Here is an 18,459-nt window from a genome sequence, read left to right as displayed (position 1 = left end):
AGATTCTTTTTTCTTATTCCAAAAGATACTAACTTAAGCAGTATAAAATTGAGTTCAGTTTCAAAGGTGTCCAATGAGTTACAGGTTGCTAAGCAGCAACATTATCAACACTGAGTGGAGTGCCCTTTTGAAACTTCAAAATTTCCCAAACTCCAACCATATTCCTAATTTCTTTTTGCTTAATAGGGTTCGGTGTTGCAGTAACAACTACAATAATTTGGAAATGGAGGATCTTGATCCCACTAAACTCATCGTTATCAATGATCAGCGGTCCCTCGACCACAAGATTTCCGCCATTCGTAATGCTGGCCCTTCTAAACTCCAGGTTCTTCCTAAAAGATTTTCCAATATAATGTTTGTTCCTTGCTTTACATATTCCCTTGATTGCAATTACTCTTTCTTTTTCTTCTTCTTCTTCTTGTTGTTTTGATTTTCTTATAGTTGCCCTTTTAGCTTGCCATTTTTTGTTTTGAGGTTTTATTTTCGAATGATCAACAACCTGAACTATGTGTTCTTTGAGATATAAAAATTTCATGATTTTATACTTTCCTAAACCAATTATGTTGGAATTAAAAGACATTCCTTTTTATTCAATTAAGATAATTTTAAGTTTTGTTCAGATTTTTTTTACAGAGAACATATAATTTTTATTGCATTTTATACAGAAAGCATATGATTTTATGCTTGTTTGGTTCATAATGTCAGGGTTTGAGTTTCAGGTGATTGCGGATTTTGATGCAACTTTGACAAGGTACTGGGTCAATGGGCTCCGAGGACAAAGTAGGTTTATCTTTATATTACGATCATTAAGTTGTCTACAGGTTTCTGGTTTTTGTTTTTCCCCCTTCTAATATATTATGTATAGGCAGTCATGGCCTTTTGAAGCAAGGAAATCCAGAGTATGACGCCAAGAGGCAAGCATTATTTGAATACTATCATCCATTAGAATTCTCCCCGGTGATTCCACTTGAAGAGAAAACCAAACTCATGGAAGAGTGGTATGTTACTCAATCATCCATTATTTTAGACTTTTAGTAGCATTTGAGGATGTGAATGATAGGAATGGTTCATTTCATGATGCTTGATTATTCCTTTTTTTTTTTTTTTTAAATAAGGACATAGAAGTTTTTAGCTTTGTGCTCTCTGGATCTTGACTATGTTCTGAGCAAATGATGCTATTTATTCTAACCTACATAGGTGGGGGAAAACGCATGGTCTTCTTATTGAAGGAGGCCTTACATATGATGCAATAAAAAGCTCTGTTGCTAACTCTAATATTGCCTTTAGGGATGGTGTAGTTGAACTCTTTGAGTTATTGGAGGTATCTATTTCTCTCAACTTTCTTTTTTGGATTTTTTCTTTGTAGTTGTCATTTAGGTAAACTTACATTTTACTGGAAGAATCTAGATTTCAATTTCAGTACTATTTTCTTGATTCTTGAAAACTTTTTATTATGTTTATTAAGATCATAAATCTGTTAGATCTTTATGGAGCGAACTTAAGAGAATGGTGAACTTTATACACATTTGACTATACTCTTTTAAATAAATAGGTATAGTGAATCTTTATTAATTTTTATATGATGCTAGCCACTTCACACTCCTCAAAATTTTTGAAAAACCACATCTAAATACACTGCCCTAAATAGTTCTTCAAGAAGAAGCATTAGAATTGCTGAACGTATGAAACAGTGAACAGAAAGTTTTAACAGGATATTTTATTCATCATATTTTTGTGCATACTTAACAAAGAATTACTGTAGACAGTTCCCTTATTCTTTATCACACTGATTTGAGAAAACAAGTGCTCTCCAAGACTCCTGATGTTTACCAACTCTGATATTCCTTTCCCTTCATCCTGTCTTTTGATTTTGTCTTCAAGAATTCATGGTATAACTGGTAAATACCAAAGACCTCAGTTAGTTAAAAATAGGAAGATATTTTTCTGCCAAACACTAGCTAACTGTGTTTTGCTTTCTCTTTTTTAATTTGTAGCTGTTACAGTTTTCATCCATTCTAGTTTTTTAGTAAGGATGATACTATTGGGGTGAAGGCTATTTTATAATAGTCAAGTATGAGAAGAAAACCATAGCGTGTTCTATATCATTATATTCGCCCCAAATGCCAATTCCAATTCTTTATATCCAGTTAGTGTCGTTGGCATAATGATAGAGGATGGATTTCTTCTCTGCATCCTTAGGGTATTGATAATTGCTATTATGCCCTCACATGTGAAAATAGCCAGAACCCAGAATTTTAAAAAGTAGAGCTCTAAATTGGTAGCACTGATATACAATAGGGAAAACCGGAGGGTTTTAATATATCAAAAAAATATTTAAACCTATATATCTATGTTTATATGTATGCATGCATTATGTGTCTGCTTGTAAGGCTAGGATCTTTTTTTCTTTCAATTATGCCTCAATTTCTTTGTTTCATCTTGAATATTCAGGAGAAAGATGTCCCGGTTCTCATATTTTCAGCAGGGCTTGCAGATATTATAGAGGAGGTTAGCCTAGCAAAATTTTCCTTTTTCCAGACTTGTGGCCATCTATCAGAAGTAGCATTTGAGCCTTTTCCTGTCTAATCTGTTCCTCGTGCATTGTTGTATCTTTTTCTTATTATGTAAGGTCCTGAGGCAGAAAGTTCACAGATATTTTAAGAACATTAAAATTATCTCAAACCAGATGGTGTTTGATGACAGTGGTCGCCTTGTATCTTTCAAAGGTATGTTTTATTCGCATTGTCCTCTACTGAATCTATTGCAGCTAATGCATTAACAAATGCTATCGGCCCTTCTGCTTAATATTTGTAGTTTTTATTTGCTCAAGATATATCGTTGAGCTATATTTTAGATTAATTGGTATACACATCAGTTATTTCTAGTACCATCTTTAATTTGCATTTATCACTTGAGTCTTGAGAAACACTTGCGCTAGGGTGGCGTCATGTTTTATGCAATTGACAGCTAGATAAATGATTGTATGAAATAGTTATGCCATGTCAGAAGGTCCCTTCAACTCAAATTATGTCACATAATCTGATTTTCAGAAAAAAAGTAAACTATTTATGATATTATATCTAATAATTAATGATAAATATATATTTCAGCAGTCCATTATTGATTCTTATGATAAAAAGTATACTTTTTAAAAAAACAAATTATGTGACTTGATTTGAATGGAAGGGATATATGTCAACATGGCATGGCATAACTGTTCCATACATTCCTTTATCTAACAACTTAAGGAAGGAAGAATCTTGATATGCCTTTCAAGATATTCATTTTTTTCAGAGTGAAAAAAAGTAATTGATGGATACTAAAAATGAGTTTTGAAAAACTTGGACCATCTATCTAGTCATCTGGTACGTTCATGCAATATGGTGTTTCGCAACATCATGGAATATTATCTAATGACTGTAATAATTGCTCTGAATGTTACTTTGTTCCGATTTGCCCAGGGAAGTTGATTCACAGTCTGAATAAAAATGAGCATGCTCTTGATATGGCTACACCTCTTCATGATCAAACGGGTGGCATTGACGGTGCTGTTGCAGACAATGCCTCAGTGAAGCAGAGGACTAATGTGCTACTTCTAGGTGATCATACTGGTGATTTGGGAATGTCTGATGGCTTGAATTATGAGAATCGTATATCTGTGGGGTTTTTGTAAGTAAAACATTCATATGTGTCTTTCATACTTGTTTATTTGTTTTTGTACTATACTCTGAAAGGCTATGTTGTTTCAGCATATATACAGAAATGGATATGAGGATATAAACCTTCCAAGAATCCTCCAAATTCACAGAAAAACCTCAGGGAAAAAAAAAGAATATACCCATGCCGGGTTCATACCCATATCCGATACTCACAACTGAGTCTGACTAACATACCTTATAGGTGGCTAAAACCCTTTATCCCTATATTGCTCAGACTCTTCCTTTTGCGTGAAGTACCTGTGTCTGACTTATATTTGGATATGGATGTGAGGATATGACCTTCCAAGGGTCGTGGAAAATTTACAAAAAGTTATTGAAGATTTGGTAAGAATTTATGTAAACCGCTTATCTCCGTGAAATAACTTTTCAGGAATGACAACATTGAGAAGAATCTTGAGAGCTACCGCAAGGCTTTTGATATTGTTTACTTGGTAAGTATTAGGTTTTGATCCACCCCCAGTTCTGTTGGGTGTTAAAAGTGCCAAAGGAGGTAGTCCCCTTCATATATAACAGTAGATTGCTACAGTGATATATAACAGTAGATTGCTACAGTGATATGAAACAGTAGTTTATGAGGTTTTGCAGGGAGAAAACAAGAATGCTAATATGGAAGTTGATGATGTTTATTGTAGGATGACAGACCCATGTGGGGAGTGGTGGATCTTGCAGCTGAGCTGTGTTCAAAGTTTGATGGTTAACGCTATTCTCCTCATTCTTGTAACATTTATACATCCAATCCAACACCCTTCTTTAGGCTAAATAGATCTTTGATTAGTTGTTGATGTTTATGTTGACCATTGTTGACTGGCATTAGTTGTTCCTTGATCGACTTTGACCGACGATTAATAGATGTTAATCCTCTTAACTTTTATTTTGTTATTTAAAAACACTTTTATCTTTAATTTTAATTTTTGAAGAAATTATATATATTTTATATTCTTTTGAGATTTTCTGAAATTTTTCTAATTTTTTAGATTTTATGTTTTTAATTTATTTTTTCTTATTTTTTGAAATATTTATATTATATAAGTTTTTTATTTTTATATAATTTATATTATATAAAAACTTTTAAGAATTTATTTTTTAAAGATGCTACGCCATTAAAATGACATGTAGAACAACACTTTGTAACATGATTTCATTGGCTAAATATTCCACTTATTTTGAACTAAATTTATAACCAGTATATAATTTAAGTATCAATATAAGACAAAATTTAAATATTAATAGATATAACTCAAGAGTCAAATAGTGATATAATGCACCCACCAATAAATCTATTTTAGCCCTTGGCGTTTTACTTTGTCAGATGTTGTCAAATATAACTGTGAAATACTAGTATACTAATTATAAAAGGGCTCAAATAAAAATTAGCTTTCAAACAATTGTATTTTTCTTACTTCAGTTTTTTTTTTGTCAAAATTTACACCTAAATTATCATTCCAATACATTTTTGATCTAATTGTTTGTTTTGAGTTAAAAAAAAAAACTCCTATACCAATTATATTGTAACATTACATTTATAACTAAAATAAAAGCTAACAAAGTTAAATTAATTTAAAAAGAAAAAAATATTTATATTTATAATTAAATTAGAAAAAGTGAAGTTTTTTTTTTTTTAAATTCTTGTTCATCTTCGTCCTTCTCTTTTCTTCTTTCTTCAAGTTGTTTTTCACATAGCAATTATACAAATTGCTCGATGCGGAACTTCCATTGGATTAAACCATACAACATAAAGAAACTTAACCTTTCCATTTTGAAGCTGACACTCAACATGCTTTTGGAAACTACATTTGGGCAATAATTGCCTCTTCCGCCAAGAAAACTTAAATAAAAAAACTTGGCTCTCCAACTTTATCAACTAATGACCAAAACTCAAACCACAATATCACCAGGATAACTATAAGAGGAACCTAAACAGGAATTAAAACCCTCACAATGAAAGTAAAAGAAAAAGGAATCCATATCAGAGAAGTGGTAGAAAACTCCACTGCTTCGGAAAAAAGTATATAGTTTATTGTTTTTTAATTTTTGATGGCATTGCAATTATAAGAGTAGGAAGTAAGGCAAGATGAAACTCGGGAAACCCAAGAACTGAGATGAATCAATTTTAGCTGAAAAATTCCCCCTTTTTTTTGTTCATCCAAGAAGATAAAGTAACTGATATAGCAAAAAGAGATTTCACCTTCTATTTGGCAAAGAAAAAATAAAATAAAATATTACTTAAAAACTAATAAATCAGTAAGAAACCAAGTGTCACGTTCTAATTGATTGGGTTTTTTTTTTTTAACAGAGTTAACCATGGGGCAAATATGTAACAATGATGATTTCAGTATAACTTTATTTTGGAAGGTAATTTTTTATTTAAGCTTAACAAAAACTAAAGACAAAACCGATTTCAAGCTTAATTTTTAAAAAATATTATATATAATGAAATTCGGAACCTTTAGCTCCATAGATATATACCAAAAAACCATATCATTAAACCAAAATAAGTATTCTTATCCAGTAGTAAGATAAATTTTTAAAGCAACCACCAACACAAGATAACGTGAGAAGTATTTTTCCAATAAGAAAGAGTTAAAGAAATTACACGCTCATCGACATTATCTGACGAGCGAGGCCTGGATCTTGTTGCAGCAGCTCCCTCAAGTTGTTCTCCACCTCCGCCAGCTGTTTTTCCATGTACTCCTTTGAGCTCTGTCAATAACTCAATTAGGTTAGCTTCAAACTGAATGGATCCGCATGCTTGGTCACTATCAGATTAAACCACCTCAAGCTATCTAACGAGCCAAACTCAAAGTACTCTAAATCAAACTCTAACATAAGTAATCCAAGTTTGGAGTCGGAGCTCATTTTTTACCAAAGTAAACATAGTTTAATTCAGCCTAATCAAGCAAGTTTAAGCAAACCAAATTCAAGCTTTAAAGTAAAACTCGGTCAAACTCGAATTCAGCTTCGAGCCGTGAATTATTAGTCAAGTTTGAGCTTCTTCATAGCAGTCAAAAATTTCTCAGAGTAGCATAAGAGCTTCAAGATGAGGATGGACATATATAAATGAGAGCAATGCCATTTGCTTACTTGGACGCTTATGTTGATCTTATGACCAATAAAAGAAAAAAGACCTATGTTGATCAGACTGGAGTATCAGGCATGGGTATACTTAATTTTTTCCTAAGTTTTTTCTAGTTGTTTGGGGGATCCTAGGAGGGTCTGGGACATCCTCATACCCCATGTCTAGATATGGGTTGGATGCTAGTGCCAAATAGGGGTACTTAAGACAAATGAACAACAGAATAATATAGCTTTGACTCATTTATTTTAAACCAACTACCATGCAACAAATAATGATGCCTCATCCAAAAACTAATATTATAGTTATTTTTCACGAAAGCCTCTCATCTAGAAGAAAGTTTGCCCTGAACACTCGACCAGGCCAATCAAGAACTACCGAATTAAAATTCTCTACAAATTCGGATTGAAATTTGGTTAACGAATCTACAGGTATAAAAGAAAATTGCACTTGCATTGTTCTTTGTTTCTTACTTTCTTGGTAAAACCTTAAAGAGCAATAAGTTCTTATAACAATTAAGCTTAGGAATTTCATAAGATTAAACAGCTACAATAGATCACAAAAATAGATGCCATATAATAACAATAAATCCCATAATGGTTCAACATATGGTAATTATGGCATATAATAAAAAAACACATATGCAAACATGGTGAGGTGACATATTGAATACAACATTGTTGAGGGCTTAAGCCGCACTTTAGGTTCTAGAACTGTTATTGCCTAGGACATAATGCACAATAAAGCACTCGCTTGAGTAAGGTAAGGCACAATACGTACATATGTGTGTTTTACTACATGTACTTGTTTGAGTGTGGATATACAGTACAATAGTAAACCCTAAAAAATGGTCAAGTTTTTCTTACAAAACATACAAAAGTTTCAATTTCTTTTATGATTTCCTTATGGTCTCATGCCTGCTTTTGATACTCAAATACAAAGTAGAGAGTTTGAGACTATCCTCTTACTAGAGGTAGAAACACAGCTAGTAGCAGCAGGCATGCCCCTAATCAAATCCGCCTCGCCAAAAAAGGTCTAAGGCGCTTTGTTATTTGACACTAACGTGCAACACCTTGGCACACACCTTGACAACATTTAAATATAGTGGAACTATGTCCTTTCAGCAGGCTTTGTGATATTGATAAATAATTAAAATATCTAACAGAAGGGACAGTTTGAACTGGTAATGGATACAGACGAGGAGAAAAACATTTAAAAAACAAAATACAGACACAAATCGAAAAATATGATTCAAGAGGAGAAGATGCAAGCATAAAAAGCCTTACATGACCATAGAAAATTACCTGTAATGAACCAATTGCAGATTCACTATCTTTCAGCTTCTGTTCTTGTTCATTCACTAAAACTGACTTCGGCTCTAAAACAAACCTGGACAGATGATAAAAAGAGAGGCAAATATAAATGTCCATCAGTCCATGTCATGTATTGTTCCTCATGGTCCATGAATCATTAAAAACATTTAATTAAGTCAACGGCCACTCACGTTCTCCCTGCAAAACAATAAACAAACAGGTTATAGCTCTGCAGATTTGGCACAATCAATCTATAGTCTAGGTAAAAGTTAGGGTTGACCAAAAAACTGAAAAAAAAAAAGAAGAAGAAAGAACTGTAGTGTTCAATTTTGGTTTCTATTAAATACAATTCAGCTTCAGTTCAGGTAATGATTAAAATATATTTGGTTCCATTCCACTTTTGGTTCAAAAGTTAAAAAAACTGCAACTGTACGACCGAACAGAATTCTATTTTTTTTTTATTTCTAATTAGCTTTCTGTTTTTCTAAGATATAAAATAAATACTATCTATTTAGATTAGTGAAAATAAAAACTTTAAAAACCTATATAGAAGAATTTGTTAATTAAAAACCAATGAATCAAACCAAATCAATTCGGACAGAGGGAATTTAATTTGGTTTAGTTCTCTATAGCATTCAATTTGGATTTTGAAAATAGGAATACTGCTCATTAACTGCAATTTTTTTCCAAAACCGAACCAAATCGTTATCACCTCTAGGTTAAATAGAGCTCATAAGTCACAACATATGAAACAGCCCTAAACAGAATGCAAGGCTGTGAAACTAAAGAGAACTCTAAACCTAGCACCCTGATATGTGAACGTTCTATCCGTTGTGAATGAGAAAACACAATACTAGTATCTTATTCCAACGTAAAACTACAGCTTCTGTAGCATACCTATGGATTTGTATGTATTTGTATCATCAGGCAGCTGATTCAACTCCTCCAATGTTAAGAAAGCACGCTTCTTTTCACCTTCCTTCGTTCGCATCTGGTTTTGCACCTAGATGTCACAAGATTCACTCATTCAGCCTTGGAGGCTAAAGATACCTTTCACAAGTCCCCAATTTGGAGAAAAATGATAGTTGGGTGCAAAACTAACATCAATAATACAACAGAAACTATTGCACATAAACACTGTTTTTTGGTTTTCTGGGATTATTTCAAAAAGGGGCATTGTTGCTTCTGACTTTTAATTTTTCTTGAAGTATCCATATCCTCTGACACATCCGAACATAGGTATAGACATATGACTTTTAATCCTTCCAAATGCATTGAAAAACTTAGAAAAAAATTTGGACATATCCATGTAAGACACATACCCATATTTGACATTCACATTTGAGTTTCCATCACAAGATGTGGTAGATTAAACATGCACTCAAAGGAGTCACATAAAGAAGGATTAATTGGATTCAGGAATACGAAAAAAATGCCAGGAGGACGGTTCATTGGCCGTATGTCCCAGAGTAATTCAACCTATAATGTTTAACATAAACATGGCACAGAAGGTTTGTTTTCCGATAACAATTTCGTCATATGTAAAATAAGGATTTTTCATATTTTAAAGAACTCCAGACACTCTAAATGCAAACGAACCATAGACTATTCAGATGTAAAATCACACAACCTAGTATTCAACACTAAAAATAACCGTCCACATGAGGTGAACTGTCTGGAAAAAGCTCTTGCCACTCGTGAAGGCAGCGACCGTCCCAAATAATGTATACTTAAGATGGCATCAGATCAATTATCAGTACTATAGAGTTTGAAAGAAGTCACAAAATAACAGGTATTATACAAACCACATGATCATGCTATTTCTGAATCCTATATACCCTCCATGGGTTTACTTGAAAAGGGTCCAAATGCTGTTTCTAGAATACCCTAAATTATAAAATCATTTTTGTTTTTCCCTGACAACTCCAACAACTTATACCATATCATCTCTGCCTTTAATAGTGGGTAAACAGTGTACTATGCTTGCATTTGCACGCCTATGTCCAAATAAATGTCACACACCTGCACTTTAAGAAAAATAAAAATTGGAGCACCATGGTTACTATCTTGCTAACTGGACTCCAGTGAGGGTTGGAATATAGTTATGCACCCAATAAAGGTATATTAAAATTTATTCTAATTATTTTCATATCTTTGAATAATCATATCTCGCATTCATCTCCAAATATGTATCAGACATAACTATTTTAAGAAAAATAAATGAAAAGTTCGAGTAACATTGACTACTAATCCGAAAATAACACTTACCTGTTTCAATTTGCCGGTGAGCTCAATCATTCGACCTTGAATCTCTAAAAATGCCTGTAATCTAACACAAAATCGTCAACATTTTTGTGATTTATCTCACTTCATTTCAACTTTGCGGTAATGAAACCAAATCAAATAACGAATTGTTTAGAAAACAAACCAAGAGAATGATTGATTCTTACAGTTTTGTTAACTTCGTCGGCCATATCTGAAGATTCAAGCAGAAGAAATCAGCAATAAAAAAAAAACCAACAGTTCTGACATTTATTTACACACTCAAATCAAAACTATATCTAACGGGAAAAATGAAATTAAAGGGAAAAGGGTCGCACCTACCTGTGTGAAGGAACTTAACTTCTATTTGGATCTTTCCGGTTTCAGGTCGGGTAATCCGATAAAGACAGATCGGAGTGTTGGGGCGAGAAGAGACGAGAGAGCAGAGTATTGCCGCCGTGAACACAGCGAATGGTTATGTGAAATTAAGATTTTATATATTTTTTTATCCAACGGCCAACATTATCTTTTATGTATCCAACGGGTCATGTTGGTTTCAGTATATATTAATAGGGTAAACTACAGTTAAACTCACTAAACTATTAAAAAATTTATATTTTAGTCACTTAATTTAAAAAAATTAATTAAAATTTTCATTTAAATAAATAATTTTTTAAGTCGCATTGAATAACATTAATTATTTATTTATGAAATAAGTAACATATAATGTTAATTTTAAAATTTAAATCAAAATAGAAATTCGACATTCGCTTTGACAAAATAAATACTATAATTGTTTAAAGGTAAAATCCAAGCAAAAGTTTTTAGCCACCGAGACGGGTTTAGATTCACTTTATATTTATATAATGAGTTAGAAAGTTTTTTTAATTATTTTTATGTTCATTTTATTATTTATATTTAGAATTTATGATTACTTTTTTAATAATTTCATCTTTAATAGAAAAAAGAAAGTGAAAGCCACATGCAATTAAATTCTTTAAATTATAATTTACATTTAATTAAACCTTAAAATATAGTTTTGCTTTAAAGTTCTTGAGGATGTGTTAAGTGGCGATGAAAGAAAATGCAGCTTAAATGTTATATATTTTATTATATTTTAATAATATTTATAATTCTTAATAGTTTTTTTATATATTTTTATATTTTTAGTATTTAATTTTTAATAATATTTTTATTTTTATAATAGTTTAATAATTTATAGGCTTAATTACTAAAAACCATAATTTATTTTGTGAGGACTTTTTATATTTAAGCCAAAATTATGGTATTTGAGGTTCCATAACTCGAACCACCAATCAAGGCTTAAAAATAACATATTAACCAACATGGTACCACTTAAACTACCTCTCCCCAATAATTTCTTTTTTTTTAACTTTTAATAATTTTATAATTTTAATCTTATTAATATGGTATTATTTATTTTATTTTAAATAATTTTAGATAAAATTAAATGATAAATTTTAAATATTTAATTTGTAATAAAATGAGGAGATAAAGAATAAGATTTTGAAAAATAAAATTAACTTAATATTTTTCAAGTGATAAGTAGTTATTAAAATTAAATTGATTTTCATATAAGACGGACTAAACTTACCCCTTTAAAATAGCCCAACATCCAAGCAGCCCAGAAAAGAGTTCAGGATAGCAGTAAACACTTTGACTGAGCTGATCCAATCCAGTGGTAACGCAGACAGAAAATGGATTCAAGAGAAGACGACGGCGGAGAGCCACTTAGCCGGATGGCGGAGTGGCGTGATGTGACGCCTCTTCCTCAAGACGACGGTCCTAACCCCGTCGTCCCCATCGCCTACAAGGAAGAATTCCGTGAAACCATGGATTACTTCCGGGCCATCTACAAAGCCGATGAACGCTCCCCTCGTGCCCTCCGCCTCACCCGACGAGCCATCCATCTCAATCCTGGCAATTACACTGTAAATCTTTCTATATACGTTTTTTTTTTTGTTTCTTCTTTTAATGGCCTCTTTTTCGATGCTCAAAATCTGTAAATCTTTGTTTTTTGTGGTGTTACTGAAGGTTTGGCATTTTAGGCGACTCGTGCTCGAAGCACTTAATGCCGATTTGGACGAGGAATTGGATTTTCTTCAACGGATTGCTAATTCTAACTCTAAGAATTATCAGTTATGGTAAGTTTTATCTTTCAATTTAATTCCTTCCTTCTGTTCATACATGAAGAAAAGTGTTCTGTCTTGAAATTGATTTGTGGATTCTTTTCATTTTGAGTCAATCCTCTGCTGATCATTTGGATGTTCAAAAGGATTGATCTTTGGGTGTTGGAGGATCACATCATACTCTTGTATCTATATTCCGATATATGACAAACGCAAGTGTCAAAGTATTATTTGGAAAATGAAAATTCCCTCCTGTTTGCAATTGAGAATTTGTACACTAGCATGGAAATCATGACATCAAAATCTTTGAAGTAAAACAATGACTTGCTGTAAATTAGATTTCAAATGTGTTTTCTTTTAAATGATTTTATTTATTCCTAGCGGGCTTTTGATGTTTGCAATTATATGCTTTCAGTTTCATTCATAGCTTTGCAAACATGCATGTTATGTTTTAAGTTTTTAATTGTATGCTTAATACAATATCGAAATAGTTACTGAATCTTGATAAAAGGCAAGTTTAGAAAGAATGCATTCTCCTATCATTTTGTTCAAATTGTTGATCAGATTTGTAGCACTTATAATGGGATCAAACTTGAAAATCTTAAAAGTGAAACTACGGCTTCTCGAAATAAATTTGGATTTCAAATGAATTTTCAGAATCTTGTGATTTTATTTGTTCCATGCATGATTTTAACGTTTGCAAAGATATGCTGAGCTTCACTATTCATAGCTTTGCAAACATGCATGTTATGTGCCAGTTGTATGCATAATTTATTATGGAAATGGTTATTGAATCCTGATATAATACAAGGTCTGACCAATTTTCCTCAGCTATAGTAATATTGTTTGAAGTTGTTGCGAGATTATGAACTTTGAAATCTTTAGTCCTATGGTACTGCGATTCTTCTTTTTGTCCTGAAGTACTCTTGTCTAACACTTATATCAGATAGATACACAGACATGAGTATGGGGATATGATCCTCCAAGGATCCTTTAAATACATAAAAGTTTTGGAAAAAAAATTGAATAGACTCGTGTCTAACACATAACCTTGTCTGACAGTTGCACTTTAGTTTGATTAACATAGCTTTAGACAATTTTATTGATTTCATGTTCTACTATCTATTTATTTTCTTTCTCGTCGTATCCATTAAATGGTAATTTTGCTATAAATTTCTTTAGGCACCATCGGCGGTGGGTTGTCGAGAGATTGGGAGCTAATGCTAGAGCCAAGGAGCTTAATCTCATTAAGAAGATACTATCAATTGATGCCAAAAACTATCATGCCTGGTCACATAGGCAGGTAGGTTAAACATATATTGCAGATTATTGACTGAAATATTAAGAAGTCCCTTGAACTACTTCATCTTTTTAAAACAAGCCCTTTTTCTTTTATCGTATTCGAATAAACCCTCATCCTTTGATTTGTACCTATAAGCTTTAACTTAAAATGAAAGGTTGATTTATGTTAAAGGGTATATTTAGGTATGAGTTAAAGGTTAGGGGTCCTATTTTGGTAAAAGTTAAAGGGCTAGGCTTATACCAATAAAAAGTTAAAGGCTTATTTGGGCACAATAAGCCTATTTTGGCCAAGCCTCTTTTATTTCTTGATTTTTTGTTTGTTTTAAGCTTTTTATATATTATTGGAGAATCAAAGTTAAAATGTAGGTGTTTTCTTTGAGTGTAGTGGGTGCTTCAGGCATTAGGAGGCTGGGAAGATGAACTTGATTATTGTCAGCAACTTCTTGAAGAAGATATCTTTAATAATTCTGCTTGGAACCAGGTATGGTGTACTGTTTTACTTTATGGTACCTGCACTCAGGGGTGAGTGTTTAATACGGGTATATGTTCAACTTGACTATGCTCAATTTTACCTAAGTTTTCCAATACATGTGGAGAACCTTACCCTCACTCCTATGTTAGAATATGCAGTTTTCTGCTCGCCATGACTTTACCTGAGTTTTATGTATATATGCTTGAACTGTTCCCAAACTGGATTTATCTAACACTTTAACCCCAATCTTGACTCATCTTACTCTAAATTTTACATAATAGTTTATATTTTATTAACTTTTACGCCCTGCCCCCCGAACCCAATTTTCATAAAACAACTGCTCTTATAGGCCAAACCCTATGGGTTTGGATTATTTTGCCAACCCTATACATGATGCACTGACAATGCAAGAGTATCAACGAAGATTCTCGTGAAGTTTGATAAATTACTTCACATCCCAACCTATATTTTCTTTGTTTCAAATATTATGTCAATTTCCATTTATTTGCAACAGAGATATTTTGTTGTAACAAGATCTCCTTACTTGGGAGGCCTGAAAGCCATGAGAGCATCTGAAGTAAGATACACTGTGGAAGCCATTCTGGCCAACCCAAACAATGAGTGTCCATGGAGATACCTCCAAGGTCTTTACAAAGACGATGTTAAAGCTTTGGTTAATGATCCTGAGATCTCATCAGTATGTTTGAAGGTAATAAACACGAAAAACAACTACGTTTTTGCACTGAAAATGCTTCTCGATCTTCTTTGTCATGGTTTTCAGCCATGCCATGAGTTCAGAGATTCTGTAGTCGCTCTTCGAACTTCAGACACTGACCCGCTAGGTCCGGACCTGTCAATGGCAATTTGTGACATCTTGGAACATGTGGATTCCTTGAGAGCAAGCTATTGGATATGGCGCAAAAACAAGCTTTCTGTAGCAGCCGTATGATTACTTGATTAGTGGAAATGAGGTGAATAATGTTCAAACCATCTTGCTAAATTTGAAAAGTTGAACCATAAAAGTTCGGGTCGGTTCGGTTCGGTTTGTTTGTTAGAACCAGACATTAGCCTAAGGAGTACAAAAACTGGTTCAACCTCTAAAAGACGGATTTTATATACTTTTTTTTTCTTTCAAATATTCTGTATTAATGAGATTTTAAACTTTACCTACTTATTTTTTTGGTATAAGTTTAATGGTTGTATGTATAAATTAAAACATATTAAATTTACTTTTATGTTTAATATTATAAATAAATTTAAATGATTTTATAGTTTTTTTATATATTTTGTAATTCAATACTTTATTTGATAAAATACTGTCTTAAATTATTATTATTATTATTATTATTATTATTATTATTATTATTGTTGTTGTTGTTGTTGTTGTTATATACAGTTTCTATGTCTGAATATGTGTTTATGGAATTTATTAAATTTTTATTTATGAAATCTATATATACTAAATGTTTTATTTTTAAAAAAGATTTTTTTAAATTTAGAAACTCAAATCCTATAAATATTTTTATTATAATTAAATATAATTAGCATAAGTTATAACATATCAATTTATTTTTTAAATTGTTTCACAATTTAACTTTTAATAAATATATTTAATATAAATAATTTTGAATTTTTATATTAATAAAAATCCATATTAAGAATTATAATTGGAATAAATTTCATTTAGCATGAATTGGAATGGGATCACCTTTTATTTATTAATAAAATTATTTTAAAAGATAATTTGTGAAACAAATTCAAAAATTAAAATAGTTTCAAAATCTATTTAAAGTAGAAACTTTATTATATTTAATATACAATCATACTTAATAAATTTAACTTCAAGAAAAATGTAGAATATATATTTTTGGTAAATTATAGAATTAGTCATTTAACTATTAACGTGTTTCTGCTTTTGGTTATCTAACTATGAAAATTTTCAATTCAGTTACTAATGTTTTAGATCGTTTTATTTTGGTCACTTATATTTTAGATCTTTTTTATCTTTCTCACTTTCCTTTAAATTATTAACGAAGTGGTAATGTGATCTTTTTCGACTAGTGTCGCAACACATTTAGTCTTTAATATTTACATATTTTATCAATTTGTTCTAAATTTGAAATAATTCAATAAATTTAAATTCACATCTACAAATTCTATCAATTTGATTTTCAAACACATATAATTAAATATAAAGATAATTATATTTAAACATATATAATTAAATCTTGATAAACTTATATGTAAATTTGTAGCTTTATAAATTTAAACTCGAACCCAAAACTCAATAAATTTGTGATTTCTATAAACTTCATTCATGATCCTACTAATAGTATTCTGTTGATAGAGGAATCTATTTTTCCTATGAAATTTAACAAATAATTAACAAAAATAAAAATAAAAATGGAAAAACTTTCTAAAAGCCTTTTTCAAATTATTTTTGTATTTTGTTAACTTGAAGAAACATGTAATAATCTGCGCCCATTTCTAAGGCTAAAATTTTTGTAAAATTTATTTTTATCTAAATTATTTGCAATTTATTTAGAAAAAGATATAATTTTTTGGGTTTTCAATTTCTCTAACTTGAATTTCAGATTTTTTTATTTTTAATATTTTAGTTGCTTAGATACATATATTTTTTATATTTTAAAATTTCAAATATTTTTATTGTAAATTTTAAAATATTTAAAAGAAATAGGTTATGGCATCATCCACGTATCATAGTTAAGCATGTCAGGTGTTTTATATTTAACATCATTATAAAAAGTACTAAAACCTTTAATGGAATGAAATTTTAGGTGCTAATTTGGGATAAAAAATCATAAGTATCAACTTGCGAGAAGGTGTCAAGTTCAAGGACTAAATGCATATTCCAGCCTTATAAGTACAATTAAATATAAGCACATATAATATTATTTATAAAGATAATATTATATTTTGTAATTTTGAATATTTAGAATTAGAATCAAATTGATAGAATGTGTAAATATTGATGACTAAATGTGTTATTATATCAATTAAAAAAAGGTCACATCATCACTTACGTTAACCATTTATGGAGACTGACCAAAATATAAATAATCTAAAATATTAGTGACTAAATTGAAAGTTTTCATGGTTAAGTGACCAAACCAGAAACACCTTAATAGTTGGATAACTAATCTTATAGTTTATACATATTTTTATTCCTTTTAAATTTGTATGCGTATCAATTTTAAAAATTTTAAAACTTTTCTCTTATATATTTCTTTTAACTTTTTGAATTCTATTCAAGTAAATACTGGTCAAAAAATTACAACACATTTGGTTCACTGTAATAGAATAGAGCTGTAATGGAATAGAGCTGTAATAGCATTATTTTGTTTGGTTGAATGGAATAGATGTTGTAATAGTATAAGAAAAAAGGCTTAAATGACCAAAGTACCCTTAGTAGAATTTTTTCGGTAGATAATTATTGTTATTGTTATTAAATTTTAATAAAATTATTGTTAAATATATTTTTATTAAAAATAATAATAAATAATTTAATCATATTTTAACATAATTATTATTAAATATAATTTAATAAAATAATATATAATCTACTTTATTATTTTTAAATTGAATTACAATTTAATGTGCTAAAAGCAGGGAGAAGTTAAAAATTTATTTTAAGGGTTAAAATGAATAATTAATTTATAAGAGATCAAATTATAATTTTATCATTATATTAATTTATGATTTGATAAGATTTAAAAGGTTTTATTACAAATTTACCATTTTGGGAGAGTCACGTCTTCATGACTTTATTATTATGATATAAATTAAATTTAATCGAAAGAATACTTTTGCATGATATCTATACAAGGAATATATTAAATCCAATCAATTATAATACTTACAAAATTATATTTCAACAAAATTATCCGAAATTCATTAAAAATAGAAAAAGTAAAAAGAATATTAAAAAATCTTAGTATGGAATAATATTAAAAACTTTGGATCGATATGTACATGTGAATACAAAATAAAACAATAACTATACCAATATTTTCTTTCTCAAATTATTACATGCCGAGAGAGAGACTAGTGGTTCTACTACGGAGCTACCAATTTTTTTTTTTCATTTGGTCAAATTCATTTTTTTGAGCAAATAAAATATAGTATTATAAACATTTAAACATGGATC

General features: G+C 30.5%; 3 protein-coding genes across 3 annotated transcripts; 2 read left to right on the top strand and 1 right to left on the bottom strand.

The window, feature by feature from the left end:
* LOC108453115 (uncharacterized) lies at positions 1-4,606 on the top strand. Its single transcript, XM_017751045.2, has 9 exons — positions 1-325; positions 720-780; positions 866-998; positions 1,198-1,321; positions 2,452-2,508; positions 2,630-2,726; positions 3,462-3,669; positions 4,090-4,150; positions 4,352-4,606. The coding sequence occupies exons 1-9, from the start codon at positions 74-76 to the stop codon at positions 4,415-4,417; spliced, it is 1,059 nt and encodes a 352-aa protein (XP_017606534.1). The 5' UTR covers positions 1-73; the 3' UTR covers positions 4,418-4,606.
* A 1,574-nt stretch (positions 4,607-6,180) lies between these two features.
* On the bottom strand, positions 6,181-10,865 carry LOC108453117 (prefoldin subunit 1). Its single transcript, XM_053027964.1, has 6 exons — positions 10,710-10,865; positions 10,556-10,581; positions 10,374-10,427; positions 8,987-9,108; positions 8,097-8,181; positions 6,181-6,419 (listed from the first exon to the last, which is right to left on the bottom strand). Exons 2-6 carry the CDS (start codon positions 10,577-10,579, stop codon positions 6,309-6,311), a joined length of 396 nt encoding a protein of 131 aa, XP_052883924.1. The 5' UTR covers positions 10,580-10,581; positions 10,710-10,865; the 3' UTR covers positions 6,181-6,308.
* A 1,107-nt stretch (positions 10,866-11,972) lies between these two features.
* On the top strand, positions 11,973-15,555 carry LOC108453116 (protein farnesyltransferase/geranylgeranyltransferase type-1 subunit alpha). Its single transcript, XM_017751046.2, has 5 exons — positions 11,973-12,319; positions 12,423-12,532; positions 13,700-13,820; positions 14,205-14,300; positions 14,806-15,555. Exons 1-5 carry the CDS (start codon positions 12,086-12,088, stop codon positions 15,238-15,240), a joined length of 996 nt encoding a protein of 331 aa, XP_017606535.1. The 5' UTR covers positions 11,973-12,085; the 3' UTR covers positions 15,241-15,555.
* Positions 15,556-18,459: the final 2,904 nt, after the last annotated feature.

Source organism: Gossypium arboreum, chromosome 5, assembly GCF_025698485.1.
Source record: "Gossypium arboreum isolate Shixiya-1 chromosome 5, ASM2569848v2, whole genome shotgun sequence".
NCBI classification, from domain to species: domain Eukaryota; kingdom Viridiplantae; phylum Streptophyta; class Magnoliopsida; order Malvales; family Malvaceae; genus Gossypium; species Gossypium arboreum.
The sequence above is the reverse complement of the archived record's forward strand: the minus strand, read 5'-3'. Positions and strand labels throughout refer to the sequence as shown.

What these genes read in the sequence shown, in the direction of transcription:
- LOC108453115 (XM_017751045.2), top strand. Translation starts at nt 74, where the DNA reads ATGAGTTACAGGTTGCTAAGCAGCAACATTATCAACACTGAGTGGAGT. An exon ending in AACTCTTTGAGTTATTGGAG is followed by an intron (nt 1,322 to 2,451) that starts GTATCTATTTCT and finishes TTGAATATTCAG; the next exon opens with GAGAAAGATGTCCCGGTTCT. An exon ending in TTGCAGATATTATAGAGGAG is followed by an intron (nt 2,509 to 2,629) that starts GTTAGCCTAGCA and finishes TTATTATGTAAG; the next exon opens with GTCCTGAGGCAGAAAGTTCA.
- LOC108453117 (XM_053027964.1), bottom strand. Translation starts at nt 10,579, where the DNA reads ATGGCCGACGAAGTTAACAAAACT. An exon ending in CCGACGAAGTTAACAAAACT is followed by an intron (nt 10,428 to 10,555) that starts GTAAGAATCAAT and finishes GTTAGATTACAG; the next exon opens with GCATTTTTAGAGATTCAAGG. An exon ending in CTGCAATTGGTTCATTACAG is followed by an intron (nt 6,420 to 8,096) that starts GTAATTTTCTAT and finishes AGTTATTGACAG; the next exon opens with AGCTCAAAGGAGTACATGGA.
- LOC108453116 (XM_017751046.2), top strand. Translation starts at nt 12,086, where the DNA reads ATGGATTCAAGAGAAGACGACGGCGGAGAGCCACTTAGCCGGATGGCG. An exon ending in TCAATCCTGGCAATTACACT is followed by an intron (nt 12,320 to 12,422) that starts GTAAATCTTTCT and finishes GTGTTACTGAAG; the next exon opens with GTTTGGCATTTTAGGCGACT. An exon ending in ATGCCTGGTCACATAGGCAG is followed by an intron (nt 13,821 to 14,204) that starts GTAGGTTAAACA and finishes CTTTGAGTGTAG; the next exon opens with TGGGTGCTTCAGGCATTAGG.